Genomic DNA, 21557 nt, shown 5'->3' with positions numbered 1-21557 from the left:
GGGTCTTAAGGAACCTTTTTTAAGGAATGTTCCTAGTTATCCGCAGATGCAACCATGCTCTCTGCTGAACATGTTAATAATTAAACTATGCACCCAAATAAAGCTGTGAATACAGCATGGGAGGTTAAGGAGGTTCTTGGAAGTCCCAAGAATTGGATATACTTTGGTTGAAACACATCCAGAGCTCTCAGTATAGGGGTTGGGCAAAATTTCAACCAACCGGTTTCCAAACACAATTCAGTTGTAGTTCAAAACTTCAGGAATGCTTTTGATATAGCTCAAAGGCAATAACAAAGCCACTCATAACCAACAAAAAATTTATCAATCTTTTTGCTTTGCAAAAATGTAGACCGGTATGATATGTTTCTTGACCACACCAAAGCTGTACCCATTCCAAATCCTTACAGGGCAAAGCAATTTGTGCCGCTAGAAGCCACACCAAAGCCCGTTCTGCACCTTTCACAGATACCTGGCCCCTTCTCTTTTGGCAAAAGGGTCACCCAGGCTTTCTTGGGGCTGAGATCTGATCTGATTTGTCATTTGGCCCACAAGTAATTTTTCATCTCATTCTTTTGCCAAAAGAAATCCCATGGTCTTCAGGCCAAGGGCAGCATGGATACTCAGAAATAGCAAATTGGGCAGGAATTTGCTGAGTGATTGGCGGAAGGAGGAGGAGAAAGATCAGACCTGGGAGCTAAACTTGGGTAACCCGGCAAAGTAACAGATGTGTGAAAGCCACAAAGCTTGTTTTCAGCTATCTTTGACTCCTTTTGCACGGACTTCTCAGAGGCGCAAAACTGGTTGGTTGTTTTTGTTGCCCAACCCCTTATAGATGATAAGCACAAAATCCCTGCGGGTGTCCCGTCCACTCAACCTGTTTCCTGCCAGAATTATCTCACAGTAATCACCCACAAAACCCCTCATGTCATTATAGCCTTTCATTGATATCCATCTGTCATGCCCTCTCAATCAACCCCTGTGACAACCAGATTGTCATTCACAGCCTCCATCTACTGGGCTCTGGCAGGGCAGAGCCTACCACTTGCTTCATGAAAGATTCATGAGAGATCCAGCAAGATTTCAGGAGAGCTTCACTCTATTTTCACTAAAGCTTAATGTAGCTTCAGCCGGACATAAGTTCCAACACAAGTCACATGCATTCATCTGACATCAAGGAATCAATTATGGGCCCAGTCTATGTTGTGCTCTCCTGCTCTCAATCTGCCCCAAAAAGTCTTCACTTGGTCATGTCAAAATTCAAACCACAAGATTGATCCATACAATAGCTTATGTTGAATTACACTAAGCACATAAGACTCATCATGTCTAGAATATTTTACAACTTTGACACACATATCAATCCTACTCCATATCAATTGCATTTTTGTTGTGGCTGTCTTGCACAAATCCTTAAGAGTGGATATGAATGAAATTAGTATACAGCAGCAAATCAAGTCTGACAATATGGCTATACACAGTCCTGAGGGTTTGCATCAGGCCAGATGCAAACCCTCAAACCTGATTAGTACCAATCCCGTCTGTAGCAACACAGGATCAGGGCTTGCATCTGGCCAGATGCAAACCTTTGAAGCTGTATTTGATACAGCTGTACAGCTCTGGAGGTTTGCATAAGGCCAGATGCAAGCCCTGCACCCCTAAAAGTACCCCACAGTGTCAGTACCACCATGTCCTTGTGGCAGTCGCCCGACGACGAGCGCACACGGACTCCCTTTGAGGCACAAAGGCGACTCGTGTGCGCTTGTCGACAAGCAAAGACTACACGGGCATGGTGTACTTTCCAGCATCAAGGGGCTGCATCTACATAAACCTATATTGCCATGATGTCAAACCCATTGAATATGGGTTTATACAGACCTGAGGGTCTGCATCTGGCCACATGAAAACCCTCAGACCTGTATAAACCCATATCACTGTGATGTCAAATCCATCAAATATAGGTTTATGCAGACCAGAGGGTTTGCAACTGGCCAGATGCAAACCCGCAGACCTGTATATACCTATATTGCCATGATGTCAAACCCATCAAATAAGGGTCTATGCAGACCGGAGGGTTTACAGATGATGTAATTTACAGAGCCAAAATTGATAAATGATGTAATTAGTTGTTACACAGTGCTTCTTATGCTGACTACAGGATAAGTTTTGCTTATAATCTGGCTGAAAACCTGTTTTTGAAGTTACGGGTTTGTTCGAATGATGTCTAATTTTTTATCACTAAAGTGTATTGTATGGACCTTGTGATGCGGATTAATAACTGGCCCCATAACATGTACTTGTGATGAGTAATGGATGAGTTATTGAGTTGTGAAGTCAACACCGCAATCGCTACGCTCCGCTCAGGTTTTTGACCTATTTTGGGAGCGGAGCGGAGTGCGGTGCTCAATCCCTCTACGCACAAGATCACTCATTTTTTTTCTCACGTTGCTGTGCGTAGTGCTGAAACCGCTACGCACATTGCTCTGAGCGGCACACATTGCCCCATTTTTGGAAATAAGAGAAATCTGATAAAAAAATTAAAGCATAGATATTTATTGAACTGATAGGTTCATTGCTGATTGTAGTCACGCCTTGCCCTGGAAACTAGAAGTTCAACACATCACGCAAGAGACTTCAACCAGGAGGTATAATTAAAAACTTGTTATCCTGCAATGATCTTTGAGAACATATGATTTGGACTGATTGTTGGTGGGAAATGACTGGAGGCTTCGAAGAGAATCCATAATGTAAAAAGGGAGTGTGAGGCTTGTGCACCCTTAATGGTGCAAAAAGCATCAGAGATTACGATCCATAGTAACACAGTTGTTCTGGATGGTGATGTTCTTCAGAATGAGATAATGTACTAGATTTCATGGCAGATGGTTGAACAACCAAAAGAAGCAGCGGGAAACTGAAGACGAGATTGGTCTGGGATAAAATCATTGTAAACAAATAGGATATGCACAATGACCGGTACCGCCGGAACCAAGAACAGATATCAGAGTACATAAGAGTTAACTTCAATGGTCTGATTGCAAATGTTTTCTGAGCCGGGCATTGTATAGGTATCAGGATATTGTGCTGCCAGTTCTCCTAGATGAGACGAGCTCGCGTTGAAAGATTAGGTAAGACGGTCATGTTGGTATCTTAAGCTTCACTCGCAGAAAACAAGCTAAAACTTAACTTGAGAAAGTTGGAAGTGGGCATGGTAAAGAGAGGGGTTTGTTAATATTTGATTTAAAGAAAATGAAGGTCTAGCAAAATGAGAGGGAACGGACTTACCTGATGACATTGAAAACACCTCTGCAGTACCAACCACAAGCCAGCCATTGATCAAAAGTTGTCCAGGGGGTCAACAGATTGGTTGGAAAGGGAGTCCATGCGCCTTCGGCACCGTCCATTGGGTGTTTCAAGTGTTTCGAGTGAGGTGTGAGCAAGAATCCTTGTGAAGTATTCCAGGTACCTCTGGGTAACCCTGTACCCAGGGGTACAGGGTTCTCATGAGCAGAGCAACTTGGGTCCAGGACCTGTGCGTAGCGATTTGCTGCGCTCAGGGAAATTCCGCCCCTGGGTGCGGTGCGCAGGCTGCGCTCAGCAGAGTAGGGGCTGTAGCGCACAGTAAAATCGCTCTGCACATGCTCTTTTGTGCGGAGCGGTTGCGGTGTTGGTGAAGTTAAGTTTTTTATATGTAAATGTTGTTACAAGTATGCATGTAAGTGTAAAATTTGAAGTTCACTCCAATCCCTTATTCCCCTTATACCTTTCTTCACAAACCTCTGTTACAAGTGGTTTAAATCTTGTACGTTATGTAATTGATGTGTCTGTGTTAATTGAGCTATCTACCATCATGTTCTGCACCATGTTCTGACGTCATTTGACATGCGTAATAAGCTAAAAACCTCCATTTTTGACAAAATTCACACCTATTCACCCCTTTACACAGACATTACTAATACTCTCCGTCTCCTGTAATGTTACATCATCATCTAAAACTGTAAAAATCCTGAAAAATCCTCTTGGTAACCTTAAATATTATTACTACCACCATTACATATGTAAACTACCTGTAAACCCTTGTTCATCAACTTTGAGAAAATACTGTTTTCTTAATAAATTATATTCCTCCTTATCAACCATCAAGATCAAAGTTGTTAATGTATAATATAGTGCTGTTCTTTCATATTATAACCTCACAAAACGCATAAACCCAATTTCAATACCCTAAATAGCATTTTGCAGCCTGTATACCTATTTTTGTGAGTTTTTTTGTTTTTCTTTCTCTTTGTTTTGTAATTCAGTTGTTAATACTTGACATTGATCTTAATAAGTTGTTTGAAATAAAATGACCTGATCATGATGTAATGTGCAATATATAAGGTTTAAAGAGCTTCTATTGATCAAATTCCACCTACTTGGGTTTTTCTTTGCACTGAAACCTTTCTGATAACTTTGGTAAACTGCTATGATTAGTTTTTTTGATTGATCCCATAAATTGATCACCACATTGGTTCATCTATGAGAGTTGAGGGCATATGATATGTTCACTGGAGATCACTGGTCCTCTTGTCCTTCCGGTCAGCGGCCACATCATTATCTTTTGGTCCGGAGACCTGTTCAGATGCAGGCATAATCTCAAGCTCTTTTAAAGCTTCCCTGAAGCTTGCATAAAGTTTTGGTGAAATCTTTCTGAAGCTTTCATGAATTGTTCATGAATTTTTCATGAAGTCGTGGTAGGCTCTGGCAGGCCAGAGTCTAGTAGCTGGGGGCCGTGCTTACTCCAACCAATGCAGACCTTGATGGTGTCTACCCCTTCTAGTTTTATTCCTTTGAATTCAGTTTCCAAAGTTACTTCCAAAGCCACCATCACCACATGCTTATTGTGGGTGTGGCAGTTCTTTGTTCAGGAAGAGATCAATCACATCATGAAGAATGTATGTCAAGCCTCCAAAGGCTTGATTAACTCTGCTGTTGAAGGTGATCTGAACACACAAGAGAACTGTGGTGAAGCTCTGGCTGTTGGCAAGAAATTATTGTCAAAGATACACAATACTTTTCCAGTATTGTCTAAAGATACACAATAATTTATCAGTGTTGTATTGCTCTTTCAAATAGACCAATACTGGATATGAATCAGTATTGTACCCAGGATCGAGGTTACTGTACCCAAACCAGCCGGGAACAATATCTTGGAATTCAATACTGTATCCGGTATTATATCCCAATGGGGTATACTGTACTGGTATCTGTCTGAGACAGTATCCTGAATTAGACACTTTACCAAGTATCTTCAATACTATACCCAGTATTGTATCATGGCAGTGTTGATAGGGGTGAATGAAATAAATGCTCCAAAGACAATGATGTCAAGTTGCTGAATCAATTGAACCTGGTTCAATTATGAATCTAATACCAACAATTTTGTTGGATTGGTTTGAGCACTGCTACAAGTGATAATATCACTTATCAGGACCTTGCTTGTTATCCAGCTCACGGTGGTAGCAAGAAACCCTCCATTTTTTGGCTTCAAGATACCTTCACAAATGAATTCTTTAATATTTCAACAAGTCTCTAGTACTTCACCTGAATTAGGAGCTTTGAGTAGTGTGAGAATCCCAGGAAGACTTCAGAAGAATGTTTGGGGACAGTTTTGTCTGAAGAATCCGGCTAGTTTTTGCATATTCTGAAGTTCCACAGGATTCCAGTGTGTACACATGCAGCCAAACCTTATTTCAGTAGATGCTTGGTATTTGGTTCTGGTTTACTGTGGCCCAAACTCTGATATTATGTTGAAAACATTCTGAAAATATTACAAAAACATATTAAAGTCCCCAGATGACCTGGCCTTCCAGTGACTTGTGATCTGATGCTGTGGCAAAAAGGAAGAAAGAAGAAAGTCAAGTCAACTAAAGTAAAACGAAGAAAATTAAGAAAGTCAGAAGAGAAGAACAACCCCGCACTTGAGAAGAAAATTAAAGTTTATGCAGCCAAGATTAGATCAGCACAGTATTTAAAAAATAAAGTTAAAAGGATCTTCCAAAGCACATACCCCACAACACCATCACCACGCCTAACTTCACAACCACTCAAAGCCCGATTTGCGAGGGCCTCGATTCTGACGAGTTCCAAGATTCTATTGAAACGCAAGACAATAGATCAATGTCGGAAGTTAATCTAGAAACTATAATGAGGCAACTCAACGATCTTAATACTCGACTCACCGAGGAAACCACTCGTCGACAAGAAGCTGAAACCCTTCGTCAGGAAGCTGAGAATGGAAGACGAGAGCTTGAGCAGCGGCTATTGAGAATGGAACAAAATCAGGCAAATGCAATTCACACGCAGCCACCTTCCAATCCTACTCATGTTTACCCGATTCCGACTACTGCCCCTAGTAGTGGTGTAAACCAACAAGTGCGACCACCTAAAATCGCTGTACCTGACAAGTTCGATGGATCTAAAGGATCCAAAGCCGAAGTCTTCATGAACCAAATTGGGTTATACATGAAAAAGAACTCTACATCATTTGTAAATGAAGAAGCTCAAGTCGCTTTCGCCTTATCATATCTAACGGGCAAAGCTAGCATGTGGAGTCAAGCACTCACCAATCGAATCCTTGATCCTGCGGCAACCAAACCAGTCACATGGCTGAAGTTTGTTGAATCCTTCCGCGCTACCTTCTTCGATTCCGAACGTATCGCGAAGGCGGAACAAGAGATTAGAGCCCTAAAGCAAACCCGGACTGTTGCCGACTACTGGATCAAGTTCTCGGAACTGTCTCTCATTGTCAAATGGACACCAGCCATTCTATTGTCTCATTTCAAACAAGGATTGAAGCCAGAAGTATCTCTCTACATGATAGGTCAAGAGTTCAGTGATGTAGAATCTATGGCAAAGTTTGCCATCAAATTAGACAATAAACTAAATAAAAGACTTCCGCACACGACGCTTGCAAACCACACTTTGGCTACCACTACCTCAACTACTGCTGCCGACCCAGATGCGATGGATTGCTCTGCGTATCGTCTCAACATATCCTCTGACGAATATCGACGTAGAGGTTCAACTGGTGCTTGCTACGAGTGTGGAAGGCGCGGTCATTTGATTGCTGAGTGTCCCGAAAAAAGAAAAAGGGGTGGAGGAGGTTATAGAAGTAATGAGGTTAACAGATTAAAGGCAAGAATAGCTGAATTAGATAGTAAATTAATGGAAGTTAAAAGTGTAGAGAAAGAAGAATCAAGGGCTGAGGTGTCAAAAAATGGAGAAGCTCGAGTTTGATTGTTGTGCCTTCCTCGAGCACTGACCCTTTGGGAGTAGAAGTTGGTGATATTGATAGTCTTGAAATGGAAGATACGCGTATTATCAATATTGTCCCTCTCTACGACCCAAAAACTGACACAACTGTTACCACTAGAGCTCTCATTGATAGCGGCGCCACACACGAAGCAATAAGTGTAAACTTTGTAAGACTTCACAATCTAGAAACAACTCCCTTGCCGCACTCTCACAGTGTCACTGGATTCAGTGGACACGAGTCTAAAGTGACACACACAGGTGACTACTGTGTTAACAAAGACAGCCATCAAACCACGTTCATCATCACAAATCTTAGAGACAAGTACGACCTCATCTTAGGAATGCCATGGATTAAGTTAAATCATGCTCAAATAAATTGGACTGAAAGCAAACTTACGAATCAACCTCTTGAAATTGCCGTTGCATGTACAACGTCGTCCACGCCGGAAACCGCCTTGAAGGACCATGGATTGGAGCCTGATAGGCACGCTAGGCAAAGTGACAAGGGGGTAGAGATCAGCAATGACTCACTAATACCCCCGCAATGTGAGTATTTCTCGATACCTTCACAAGATCCCAAAACAGTTTGCAAGCTTAAACAACTCCTAGAATTCCAAAGCGCCAATCCAGAACATGTCAACCTCACTGCCGTTGTAAGCACAGCGTTGTCCAAGCCGGAAAACGCCTTGAAGGACCATGGATTGGAGCCTGATAGGCACGCTAGGCAAAGTGACGAGGGGGTAGAGATCAAATTTGACTCGCTAATACCCCCGCAGAGTGAGTCTTTTAAAGTTAATTCAAACTGTTCCCAAGAAGCAATGAACAAGCATTCCTCTCTCCTACAGGGAAATTGCAGAAAACCGCTCAGGAAAAATGGACACTATGCGACGTCAAGAACATTATATTCAAAATTATTAAGAACACAACTTCCAGCAGTATCACAAATTGCTGCAGCAAGCGCTTCATGGAACATTTTGGCTAAACTGAATGCAGATGAAGCAAGAAATACTCCCGAAAAATCAGCTGCTGAACTAGTTCCGGATTGTTATCATGCTTACTTGAATATGTTTGAAAAGAATAAATCAAATGTTTTACCACCTCATCGTCCATATGATTTTTGTGTTGACTTATTGCCAGGAGCAACTCCTCAAGCTGGAAGGGTGATACCGTTGTCACCGAAGGAAAGTGCCGTACTCGACAAAATGCTCAGTAAAGGCCTGGAAAACGGCACTATACGAAGAACAACATCACCTTGGGCGGCCCGGGTATTGTTTACAGGAAAGAAGGACGGCAGCCTGCGACCTTGTTTTGATTACAGAAGACTTAACGCACTAACAGTCAAGAATAAGTACCCTCTGCCGTTAACAATGGAACTCATAGATAGTTTACTCGACTCTGATGAATTCACAAGCTTAGATATGAGAAATGGTTACAATAATCTACGAGTAAGGGAAGGCGACGAAGCTAAACTAGCATTTATCTGCAGACAAGGACAATTTGAACCCTTAACCATGCCCTTTGGCCCGACAGGTGCGCCCGGTTTTTTCCAGTACTTCATTCAAGATATCTTAAAAAATCACATTGGAAGAAATGTAGCTGCATACCAAGATGACATCTTAATTTATACTAAACGAGGTGAAAATCATCAGAAAATAGTCAAAGAAGTCCTAGATATATTGAAAGCTCAAAATGTCTGGCTTAAAACCAAGAAATGCAAATTTTCGAAAAAGGAAATCAGTTACCTAGGCTTAGTTATATCACGAAATCAAATCAAGATGGATCATACCAAAGTCAAAGCAGTAACGGAATGGCCCAATCCTTGCAACGTATCAGAAGTTCAAACATTCATTGGCTTTGCCAACTTCTATCGTCGATTCATCAGTCAGTTTTCAAAAATAGCACGCCCACTACACAAACTTTCTCAAAAAGAAACCAAATTTGAATGGACCAAAGAGCGTGAAGAGTCTTTTCAGCTCCTGAAAAAAGCATTCACAACAGCACCTATTTTAAAAATTGCTGACCCTTATAGGCCTTTTGTTCTAGAGTGTGATTGCTCTGACTATGCTTTGGGTGCCGTGTTGTCGCAAATTTCACAAGATGACGGCGAACTACATCCAGTAGCATTCCTTTCACGATCCCTCATCAAAGCTGAACGAAACTATGAAATATTTGATAAAGAACTACTGGCAGTCATCTCGGCGTTCAAGGAATGGAGGCAATATCTTGAAGGTAATCCAAACATATTAAACGTAATAGTTTACACTGATCATAAGAACCTTGAATCCTTAATTACGACCAAGGAGTTAACAAGATGTCAAGCTTGGTGGGCAGAGATACTAGGAAGCTTTGACTTCGAAATTCGATTCCGACCAGTCAAGCAGTCAACTAAACCGGATGCTCTGTCAAGAAGACCAGACCTGATGCCCCCAAACTCAGAAAAATTATCATTTGGACAGCTTCTCAAACCCCACAACTTACCAAGCAATGCGTTCATTGATGAGCTTGATTTCATAGAGAATTGGTTTTTAGAGGGCGAAACTGGAACTCATATCGAAATACTTGATGCTGAAGTGAACAATGAAGTCTTAAATGATACTGAAATATTGAATGAAGTCAAGCGTAAAATGAAAAATGACTCAAGAATAATTGAACTCATGAAATTATGTGAACAATCATCATTCTCAAAAATAACTAATGACTACAAGGTAATCAATGATATATTGTACTTTAAAGGGAAAGTCGTAGTTCCAAACGACCCTGAACTGAAGGTCCAGATCTTACGCTCTCGCCATGACAGTCGATTAGCAGGACACCCAGGCAGGATGAGAACGCTGGCTCTATTGAAACGCGGATACCACTGACCGTCAATGAAAGCTTTCACTAATCAGTACGTTGACGGTTGCCAATCCTGCCAACGTGTCAAATCAAGAACGACAAAACCATTTGGAAGCCTCAAACCTCTTCCTATCCCAAGCGGCCCATGGCTAGACGTGTGCTATGATCTCATAACGGACTTACCGGAATCTGAAGGACACGACAGCATATTAACAGTGGTTGACCGGCTAACAAAAATGGCTCATTTCGTACCATGCAGGAAAACAATGAATTCCGACAAACTAGCTGATTGTATGATTAAGAATGTGTGGAGACTTCATGGAACACCTCAAACTATTACATCTGATAGAGGTAACATTTTCATTTCAAAGCTCACAAAAGATATTAACAAAAGACTGGGTATAACTACACAGCCTTCGACCGCATATCATCCTCAAACGGACGGTCAATCAGAAATAACGAATAAAGTTGTCGAACAGTACATAAGGCACTTCACATCATACAAGCAAGACAATTGGAGTTCCTTATTACCAATGGCAGAATTCTCTTACAACAATAATGATCATGTTTCAATAGGTATGTCGCCATTCAAGGCCAATTACGGTTACAATGTCAGCTTTACGGACATACCTTCAGGAGACCAATGTCTACCATCTGTGGAAGCGCGAATGAGTCAAATCAATGACATTCAAAAAGAATTAAAAGACGCGATGCAGCTAGCGCAAGACACGATGACTGAACAACATGACAAGAAAGTAACTCAAACTCCGGAATGTAACATTGGAACAAAAGTATGGTTGAATAGCAAAAATATTTCAACCACGAGACCTACTGCTAAGTTTTCACATCGCTGGTTGGGACCTTTTTCAATACTGAATCGTGTATCCACTAATGCGTACAAATTAGATCTCCCAAAGTCAATGGAAATGATTCATCCAGTATTCCATGTCAACTTATTGAGGAAATTCGACGCAAGCAAAATTGAAAGCCAACATCAAGAACCTCCACTACCTGTCATAATTCAAGATAATGAAGAATTCGAAATATCAGAGATTTTAGACAAAAGGATTCACAAAGGTAAAATTCAATATCTAATCAGCTGGAAAAGTGATGACCCAAGTCACATTTCATGGGAACCAGAAACTGCAATGGGTAACGCACAAGATTTAATTAGGGAGTTTAACGAGAAATATCCTCAAGCAGAACGGCGATACCACAGGGTACGGAGAAAGACGTGAGGGTGAAGCTTTTCCCACTGGGTTTTTAATGCTAACCCGTGGAAAGATGCTGGCCTGTCAAAAGGAGGTCGAGTCATAAAAGGGGGAGTGGTGTTATGAGCCGTATTCTTATACATAGACCACATGCTTGTACTGAGATCTCTGCGTACTTGGAGCTCTGCCAAGCAGACTTTTTACTGCTCTTCATGTTGCACTCTATTACCTACTAGAAGTCATCTTTCACCTCTCTCTTGCATCTCTCTCAAGCACCAAGGCCTTAACACAGCGCACCATAATGATTCCATGCAACCATCTTCAGAGTTAGCAAGACTCTGCAGTACTTAAAATCCGCATTGATATAGCAAGCAATCAATGCTATGAAAGCATATCGATTTCCTCGGGTGGTCCATACATCGTGGACTAACCAGATACGGCTGGTGTTAAACTGTGGAATTGATAAAACGGTCAATTTAAAGAACATAAAGTTAAATAAACAAAATTAACAAACCTTTATTTTTTTCAAAACCTCTGAGTGAAGCGCCTTGTAAACTTTCTTGGCTGTTTGTGCAGCCCATGTTGGTGATTGCATGTTGGCTGACGGGTTGGCCAACTTGAAAGCGCTTCACAAGATTGGGTCAGAAAACCGTGCCCAGGCAAGAGCATGTTGCACAATCCAGAGCACAAGAAGCACGTTGAGCATCTGGACCGTGAAAGCAGGCCGATCAAGGAAACCATCCATGAACTTTCCGGCAGGTGTCTGCTTCTTTGCAGCCTTCTGTAATTGCTGATAAGTTTGTGGAAGCTGCATTCCCGACTTGATTGCCTTCTGACGGTTAACACAAGGTTTGCGATGCTCATCCCCATCTTGATGAGCATAGAGGTTGTTGTTCGATTTGATTCCACGGGTAAACCATTGGCCACAAAAATTACATGGGTAATGACGCTTGAATGACCCAGTCTTGAAAATAGATAAACAAAATAGAAAATCAAACAAATAATGTGAAATGGAATAAATCAGTGATTTTTGAGTCACTAAAAAATACATTCCAGACTCAGGTTTGTTCAATTCCACCAAAACCAGTGAGGTTACACACCAGTTGTAAATCCTCACTGGTTCACAAGCTGATCAGACCTCTGCACCAGTCAGAGCTTGATCATCACTTGCTGATGGAATGTAAACTTGAATCTGTCATTGCAAATGTATCAATGAATGAAGTCAAAGAACAAACAAACCTCCTTCTTATAATTCTCCGGCTTTCCATAATACTTAAGGAGAAAAATAACGTCCTTCGATTGACCCGGACATGTTTCAGCGTTTTCATCTGAAGATGAGACCTGGTCAACGTCAACCACGTCAGGAACCAACTTGTCCTTTGTGCCCTTGCCCTAGAGAAGATAAAAGTAAAACAACATGAGTGGGGATCTGAGAAGCAGACAGCGCAAAACAGAACAAACTTGCCTTTGAGGTCTTTTGCTTTTTCTTGCTGACACTCGGATCCGGTGCGTCAGACTCATCACCATCTTCTTCACGTGGTCGCTTGTCCTGGAAGTTGAACCACCTGTGTCACAGGAAACGCACGGACTGCACCCGTTAAAATGTATGTATGTTTCCTACGGATTGAGCCCGTAAAACAGCACACAGATCAAAGTCAGAGCGACAGATGCATCTGATGATATATCCCGTGTACTTGAAGTCCCTCAACCTGTGTAGGGGCAGATGCATCTGGATGTACTGCCTTGATGAACTTCAACAGACAGCTACCAGATCCATCTGAGAGGCCTATAGCAATGACTGCACTCCAAGCAGAACAAGTCATTACGCACAACAGACTCATCTGTAGTGTCAAATACCTACAGACACATCTGGAGGTCCAAAGTGTCCAATAGATCGAATATCCCTGAGGCAGATTGATCTGGACCCCCAGATGCATCTGGAGAGGCGCCACGCAACTCGACCAAAGGCCCTGACTGGGGCTGGTAGGACGTCCAAATCCAGATGATCAGATCAGTAAGATCTGCAGCTTAAGGAATACTCAGATGCATCTGGCAGGCTATGTAGATGCATCTGATCCGGCACAATTAACAGGTCAGATCATCTTAGAATCCTCAGATGCCATCTGAGGTAGCATGAGCCAGATGCATCTGACAGGCTACATGCACGTTATGCAAAGCAAACTTATGGCACCAATACCTCAAGTTCATACAAGTTCATACTTCATTTCATCTCACAAAAAATGGAAGAAATCAAATTAATTGAGGCCAAAGACAGACAAGCTTATTTATTTCAAGTTAGACACAAAAGAAATGAAGAGGACTACAACAATTGCATCTATTACATTGCCTCTAATGACCATCATCATCCTCAACATTCTCATCCTCATCCTCATCCTCATCCTCATCATCCACCACCTCCTCCTCCGCCTCCTCCTCCTCGTCTACAAACTCCTGTGACTTCACTTTTTTGCCACGCTTCCCTTTTCCATTTGGAATTTTAATACTTTTAGTCTTTTGTTCTGGTTTACTCGTGTTGTCTTCTTTTTCATGTCCTTCCAGAAGTTCCAATCTAAAATGATTTGTAGTTAAATCATCCATCCATTCCTGACGATGCACCTTGTGCATTGCCTTGTGACCGACTTTCAAATCTTCAGAGCTGAGTTTGGAGCCGGGTTCTTGTATGATTTGCACCGGTATCTTACGCTTAAGAAGGCCTGCCACTGGGTCACCGGTAAGGGGAAATTGTTTACCTCGAGTGGGATTATAGCCAAGTGTATCAACTACAAACAAGGAAGGAGACAAGAAATCCCGCATCAGTAATACACCCAAGATGAGAAAACAGATCACCCAAGAAATTAACACGTACCAAGTTGTTTGTTCAAGAGACTCGCCAGCTCGGTCTTCAACACATCACTCGGCTGAGGCTGACTGCTATTTTGTTTCTTTTGGGTTTTCTTATTTGCTTCGGATATGGCTTTGATCATTGACTGTCCTTGTGCTACGGTAGCGAAGACAGGACCTAAGCCAATTTCACGATCAGCCCACCTGGTAACACTGGGTACAGTTGTGAACCTTCTGGTCCATCCAGCGCCAGTTTTAGAGTTCGGAGGATGAGCACTTGAAGCCATCAATATGTATTTGAATTTTAAACGTGCACCATCACGGGCCAGCTAGCGGAAATGAGGGAGGTAAAGTCAACAAAAGGACAGATAAAAGTCGAGCAAAGGAGAGCACTTACCATCTTTCCAACCTTACGAACACACTTCAACGACTTTTTGTTCAAATTCTTTTCCAAGTGTTGGACGCCTTGTTCTTGCATGACTTTCTCGTGATCGACAAGTTTCTCGTAAAGAGGTCGGTATATCTCTTCTTCTTCATTTGTAAGCAGAGGAATGGTGGCGGGAGAATCGTTGTCTTCGGGGTTATCAAGATCAGGAACACCGGCTAAGGCAAAGAAATAATCTTTGTGAAAAACCCGACGTTCTTTAGCGTTGTAATTACCCCAAATTCTTGTGGCTTCTGCATTACGGAGTGCCATGATGTTGCCGCTGTTTTCGGCTTTCCGACCATTTGGCACTAACGAAAAAAAGACATGGTCAGTGAAAAATGTTATAAATCAAGTAGGTATCCTGAAACTGACTTTTAAGACGTAACGAATCTACGCCGTAAGCCATGAACCTTCAATAAATATCACGAGGCCGTGGAGGACTGCCCTCACCACTAATAAACATATGGAAATTGAAATGTAAGGATCACAGATGATTAAAAAGTAGAAAGATAGGTAGATCACTTACAGCTCCTTCTCTAATACGTCATGTTTCACCTTGCCAATTGCAGCCAACATCCACTTCGTCTTTTCATAGCACTGTTTTGCTAGTCTAGCCTCCGCAAGAATCTCGGGTGGAATGTGAGAGGTTTCTTGATCATTCCCTCTGGCATCGATGACACCTTGAATACGTTGGACGGGCCATGGTCTTCCCATCTTCAGAAAGTTATTAATATTGACAGTTGATTCAAACAATACAACATCCTTCTGGCCCATGCTAGCCAAATCTTCGATGGATTCTTCAGGCGGGGGTTCGGAATCAGATTCTCGCGGCCCGGTAGAGTTTTGATTGCTGTCGGTGGGGGTGGTATTGTTCTCCTCGGCAGCAGGTGGTTGCGCAGGGTTTGCTTTGTGTTGTTTACGCTTTTGAGGGGCTCCAGTCGAGGTAATGTCCGTTTCACATTCGGTGTCATTGGTCCGTTTGTTCTGATGTTTGTTCTTACTAGAAGCTGCTCGAGTTAGACGCATGGTAAGGTAAGGTGTAGAGTACGAGTATTGTGGTCGATCAGTGCTTCAATTTGTGTGAGCTTTGAGCGTTGGATGCTGAAGATGATAGGGATGGGGTGTCACTTCGTTGGTCCGTGATACTTCGGAGATCTGGATTCAGGAGCCAGATGCATCTTCTCACGTGACCATACAGATGCATCCCACGTGATCTTGTCTGCAGTCCACCTCATCCAGACCTACTTTGATGAGACAATATCACGTGGGATGGACCTGGCCAGATACATCTGATGCACTGAATATCACGTGATCCCTACATCTCAGCTTGAGTGAGATTCTGGAGCCAGATGCATCTTCTCACGTGACCATACAGATGCATCTGGTCAGATGCATCCCACGTGATCTTGTCCGTAGTCTACCTCAACCAGACCTACTTTGATGAGACAATATCACGTGGGATGGATCTGGCCAGATGAATCCCACGTGATATTGTCTATCATGTGATCCCTACATCTCAGATTGAGTTTGAATCCAAGACGCAGACTCACTCTGGGAGTGGGGCAGGCAATTTGTCGCCAGATTGATCTGGTTCCGAGATTTGTCGCCAGATTGATCTGGTTTCCCAGATCAATCTGGCACCCAAGGGTCCGTAATCTCAGAAGAATCTTGAATGAAAGATTTTGAAGGTTAGTACTTACAACAGTTCACATTTCAAATGGTCTACATGATGTTTGACATGTATGCACATATCATGTTTGACCACGATGGTCAAAAAATAACAAGATGACCATGAGATCAATTTCAAATACACTCATTCAGTTCATTGGTTTATTCATCTTCGAGATTGAACAACCAGTCAAGGACTGTTCGAGAATCAAAGGACCCAAATCGGGGAAAAAATGCAAGGTGTGTTCAAGGCACCCTACTTGACATTGAAAAAAACAAGGTGCGTTCAACAAAAAACAAGGTGCGTTCAACGCACCCAATCAGTCATCATCTCCGACCTCGACCCTGCCTGTCAGACAAAGTGCTTGGCAGGTGTCGAAGAACAACCATCTTCAATTAGTCATCTGTTTTTGAAAGTGCAGGCTGTATAATTTAAATACAATGCAATAAGCTGAAACCATGGCTAGATGTTTGATTGAATGAAACAACGCTAAACATCTACGTAAAGAATGTGTTGACCAAAGTTGAATTAAATGGTGACGTGGCCAAAATTAATTGGAAAGAGAGTTCATTGGCCTGGTGACTGTTGGTCCTCATCCATATCCGGGTATATGTGTGAATCAGAGGGGTGTTCCAGCAAATTTATGAGGTTTGAAGTAGCAAAAAGACAGGTAAGATAAGGAAATACAGGTCAGTTGAATGAAGACACAATGCTGGCCAATCACAAAAGGTTGGATCCCCACTTAAGTCCGGTTTTATTTCCAACATCTTCAATGAGAACTGGTCCTTGGTCCTGTTTTGTTGAGAAGCGGGAGCGGGAATATTTTTAGAAATTCTTTGAGTGAGATTTTGAGAGTGAAGGAGGGGGATGAGGTCAAAAGTGTTATATTAAACTAGACCTGATTTTCAATTTTGTCATCTGGGGGGAAATACATTGGCAAATATCCTACATCTTCAATGAGAACTGGCCCTGTTTTGTTGAAGAGCGGGAGCGGGAATATTTTTTTAAACTGTTTGAGTAAGATTTTGAGAGTGAAAAAGGTGGATGGCATCAAAAGTGTTATATTAAACTAGCCCTGATTTTCAATTTTGTCATCCGGGGGGAAAGATGATGGCAAATATCCTGCATCTTCAATGAGAACTGGCCCTGTTTTGTTGAAGAGCGGGAGCGGGAATATTTTTTTAAACTGTTTGAGTAAGATTTTGAGAGTGAAAAAGGTGGATGGCATCAAAAGTGTTATATTAAACTAGCCCTGATTTTCAATTTTGTCATCCGGGGGGAAAGATGATGGCAAATATCCTGCATCTTCAATGAGTGTTGGGCCATTTTTTCTGCAAAGTGGGGGCAGAGATGATTGTTAACATGTGTTTGAGTGGAATTTTGAGAATGAGGGAAGGCTTTGATGCAAAAAGTGTTATATTGAACTATACCTGATTTTCAATTTTGTCATCTGGGGGAAGAGATATTGGCACATTTCCAACATATTCAATGTGTTTGGGATCTATTTTGGAAGAATTTGTGTTGAAATTGGCATTACAAGTGGAATGACCAGAAGTGTGAAAAAACTGTGCATAATCATTTCTGACCCAAAATCCATGTACAAATCACACCAAACGCAATGAAGATGTTGGAAATGTGTCAATATCTCTTCCCCCAGATGACAAAATGGAAATTAAAGGCTAGTTTGATATAACACTTTTTGCATCAAAGCCTTCTCTCATTCTCAAAATTCCACTCAAACACATGTTAACAATCATCTCTGCCCCCACTTTGCAGAAAAAATGGCCCAACACTCATTGAAGATGCAGGATATTTGCCATCATCTTTCCCCCCAGATGACAAAATTGAAAATCAGGGCTAGTTTAATATAACACTTTTGATGCCATCCACCTTTTTCACTCTCAAAATCTTACTCAAACAGTTTAAAAAAATATTCCCGCTCCCGCTCTTCAACAAAACAGGGCCAGTTCTCATTGAAGATGTAGGATATTTGCCAATATCTTTCCCCCCAGATGACAAAATTGGAAATCAGGCCTAGTTCAATATAACACTTTTGACCCCATCCCCCTCCTTCACTCTCAAAATCTTACTCAAAAAATTCCTAAAAATATTCCCGCTCCCGCTCTTCAACAAAACAGGACCAGTTCTCATTGAAGATGTAGGATATTTGCCAATGTATTTCCCCCCAGATGACAAAATTGAAAATCAGGTCTAGTTTAATACAACACTTTTGACCCCATCCCCCTCCTTCACTCTCAAAATACAGCCCTTTGCAGGATTAATGGCTTTGGAAAAAGAGAAAAAGCTTGAGTTTTTTTCACAAACTCATTGAGTTTAACAAAAACTGAGTGAGCTCTTTCTTTATGTTTACTCTCTCAAGTTGATTGAACAATCATATCTGATCCCTCATCTCAATTGCACACATCAGCTTCAAATATGGTACATATCTCTCTCAACTTGGATGGAGTTTACTGACAATGATTCAACTCAAGTTTTGCATCATTCAGTGGCTTCAAACACATCAAATGAATTTGTTGGTATTCCCTTTGATTGATGTGGAGAACAGGTTTGTTCGACCTTGTGGGAAGAGTTCAAATGGACAAATCTGATGGTATAATTCCGTGATAATTCAAAAGGGGAGAGCCAACAATTTTAATCACATAATTTGAATGCATTCATCAAAAGTAGAAAGTTGAGACAAGGATAGCCATACACCATGATGATTGTTACCAAAATGGGCTACAAATAATGCTTGAGCTCAAAGCAAGAGGAATCAAGTTTGTTTGTGATTGGTGATATCAATTGATTCAACCAACTTCTTGCCCAGTTTTTGAAAAAACTTAGTCACTTTTCAAAAGAAGTCAGTCACTTTTTGAATAAACTCAAGGTTATTTTTGAAAACTCAGAGTTTTTTTCTCCCAAGTCATCAATCATGCAAAGGGCTGTACAAACAAACATTTTGTTGAAGTGATGATAAGATCAAATTGATCATTCACAGATTGAGTTGATGATAGCTTAATGAGAACATGGATGTATCCCTTTATTGAGAACAACAATAGCATGTTGATGACCCCATATGTATGAGTATTATGGGGTGGTGTTGATTGAGTTGATGCAAAGTGAAGGGGTATATGCAAAGATGCTTCTGGAGCCCAGAAACCAAAACTCATTTTTTTTTGGAAGTGTTGGCCAGAAGTTTATGGATGTCAATTTTTGATACTTCTGGGACACCTTCCTGGAGTTTTGAATACCCCTAATATATAGTCTATTAACCTTTATGATTGTACATGTATATCAATCCATTTGAGAATGCTTTTTTCCATTCATTTCCTCACAATTTGCCTCAAAATCAAACAGCTTCAGAAAATCACACCTCTATAGACAATCAAAAATTACATATAGACATACTTCCTGTGGAGCAAGACTGCAGGACAAAAATGTGGAGATAAATATGGCAGAAAGTAATATCAATTTCAAATTATATGATGAGGCTAGAAGATATTCAAGATTTCATTTGTCAGTATAATATAAACATAGTATTTTTCATTTGTGATTTTTTTCAAACCTCAATAACTCAGTCAATTTGCATCATAAAGGTTGATAGACTATATATTCTTGGTGGTGAACTGCAGGAGCAGTTTTGAACAGATTTATGATGACATATAGTTGTAAGGTTCTTGGTAAAGAACCTTCACTGAACTCTCCAAATCTCTCACAATGGCTCTAGAACCACTGGCAACGTAATCTAGAACTTGTGTATGTGTTACAATTGTCTAGCTAGCTCCAGTCAGGGTTTGTCAAGAGAAGAGACAATAATCAGAACAACAATCTATGAAATGAATAAGATACAATAATGATACTCTTACCTAGCTCCAGCCGGGGTTTGTGAAGAGAAGAGACCCCAACATGGAGCCAGGGTTAGTTGAGAGTAGTCAGATTCCACCTGTATAAAGCCATGAGGTATACATCCTTACAATAGTGTCATCTCAATTTTGGTAATATCTCAATAACTTCTCACTATATGGGTGATATCCATTTGATATCCAACTCAAAACAAATTCAAAACATTGATAAGTTGCCAGGCTGCACTGGTTTGCCAGTGACTTGTGATTGGCGGCTGTGCTCATACTTCAGAATACAGTGATGAGTCCAAAACCTTTTGAGAAGTACTTTAACACACTTCCAACCCAGCCAGAACCTTTCTCTCAGAGTTTTATGTTTTGCCTGCGGATAAATTTTTCAGTGTTCCCATTGTGGTCCCAAGGAAAGAGTTGACAGTTCCACAACATGCCTTATGTTTTCCTGCATGAAAATCATTCAAAGTGTCCTTTGAAAGAACAGTCTTGTTATCTTCTTTGGAGGTTTCTAAAGTTGGAGGCAGTCAACCTGATTTCAGGTAAAGGGAAAAAATCTGTGCCATCATCATTGTTCTGAGAGTTTGTGATTACACATTTTGATAGAGGATACAAAATGAGCAAAAAACTCATTTAACTGGTTTACTGCCTTATGAATTTCCAAACACTTACTTCAAACTTTTCTTAGGCTTGAACATTATTCTACACATCCTCACACCTAGGAATTATAATCATTGGGTTTGTGACAACCCCTGGCCCTGACGCTGCAGAACTTGAATGATTATGTAACTCACTTGGAGGTGACTGTCCAACACAACTAATGCTGAGAATTGATGGAACACAGTCAGATGAAGTTTGTATTGTGTTTAGTCTACTCCTCTATTTACTTATGCTATGTTAGAGCATTTTCTCAGGGGTGTGGCCGTGTTCTCATCTCCTGCACTAGAATCCAATCACCTGATTCTCCATGGACTTTTTCTAGTCCTGGAGAGTAGGTAGGGTTGGGTGTCCCTTTGGCACTTGCTGAGGACTTAGAAACCCTTGGGTCAATCTTTGCCTACATCATTTTGTAGACATAATCAAGTCCAGGCTTTGAGCCTTGAAGGGAAATCCTAGAAAAGGAAGAGGATGGTTCTTTTCACACCCCAGGAAGGAGGGCGGGTTTTTAAAATTCTTGAGAATTCAATGATTTGACAGCTACTTTGAAATCAATGCAGTAAGGAAGCTATGGACACTACACCAAATCAATATACCATGGAGTTTAGAAAAGTCAAGACGTAGAAAATTCTCAGCAATGTGTGAGAGGTTGGAAACATTTGAAAAAATTATGGTAAAATCAGCCTGTGATGTCCCATCATTTGTCAAAAAAATTCAAATTTTTACCTTGAGTTTTGAAGATGTTCCAAAGAAAAATGATTTTAGGGTGTACT

The 21557-nt window shown here is 41.2% G+C and overlaps 1 protein-coding gene across 1 annotated transcript; it reads right to left on the bottom strand.

Moving 5' to 3' along the window:
- Nucleotides 1-13685: 13685 nt before the first annotated feature.
- MELLADRAFT_96323 (uncharacterized protein) lies at nucleotides 13686-15630 on the bottom strand (the record flags this gene model as incomplete). The annotated part of the gene is made up of 5 exons (XM_007407369.1): nucleotides 13686-14116; nucleotides 14203-14506; nucleotides 14575-14912; nucleotides 14977-15014; nucleotides 15131-15630. The coding sequence occupies 5 exons, from the start codon at nucleotides 15628-15630 to the stop codon at nucleotides 13686-13688; spliced, it is 1611 nt and encodes a 536-aa protein (XP_007407431.1).
- Nucleotides 15631-21557: the final 5927 nt, after the last annotated feature.

This window comes from Melampsora larici-populina (assembly GCF_000204055.1).
Source record: "Melampsora larici-populina 98AG31 unplaced genomic scaffold MELLAscaffold_9, whole genome shotgun sequence".
NCBI lineage: Eukaryota > Fungi > Basidiomycota > Pucciniomycetes > Pucciniales > Melampsoraceae > Melampsora > Melampsora laricis-populina.
Note: the sequence above shows the minus strand (reverse complement) of the source record. Positions and strands in the feature narration are given on the sequence as shown.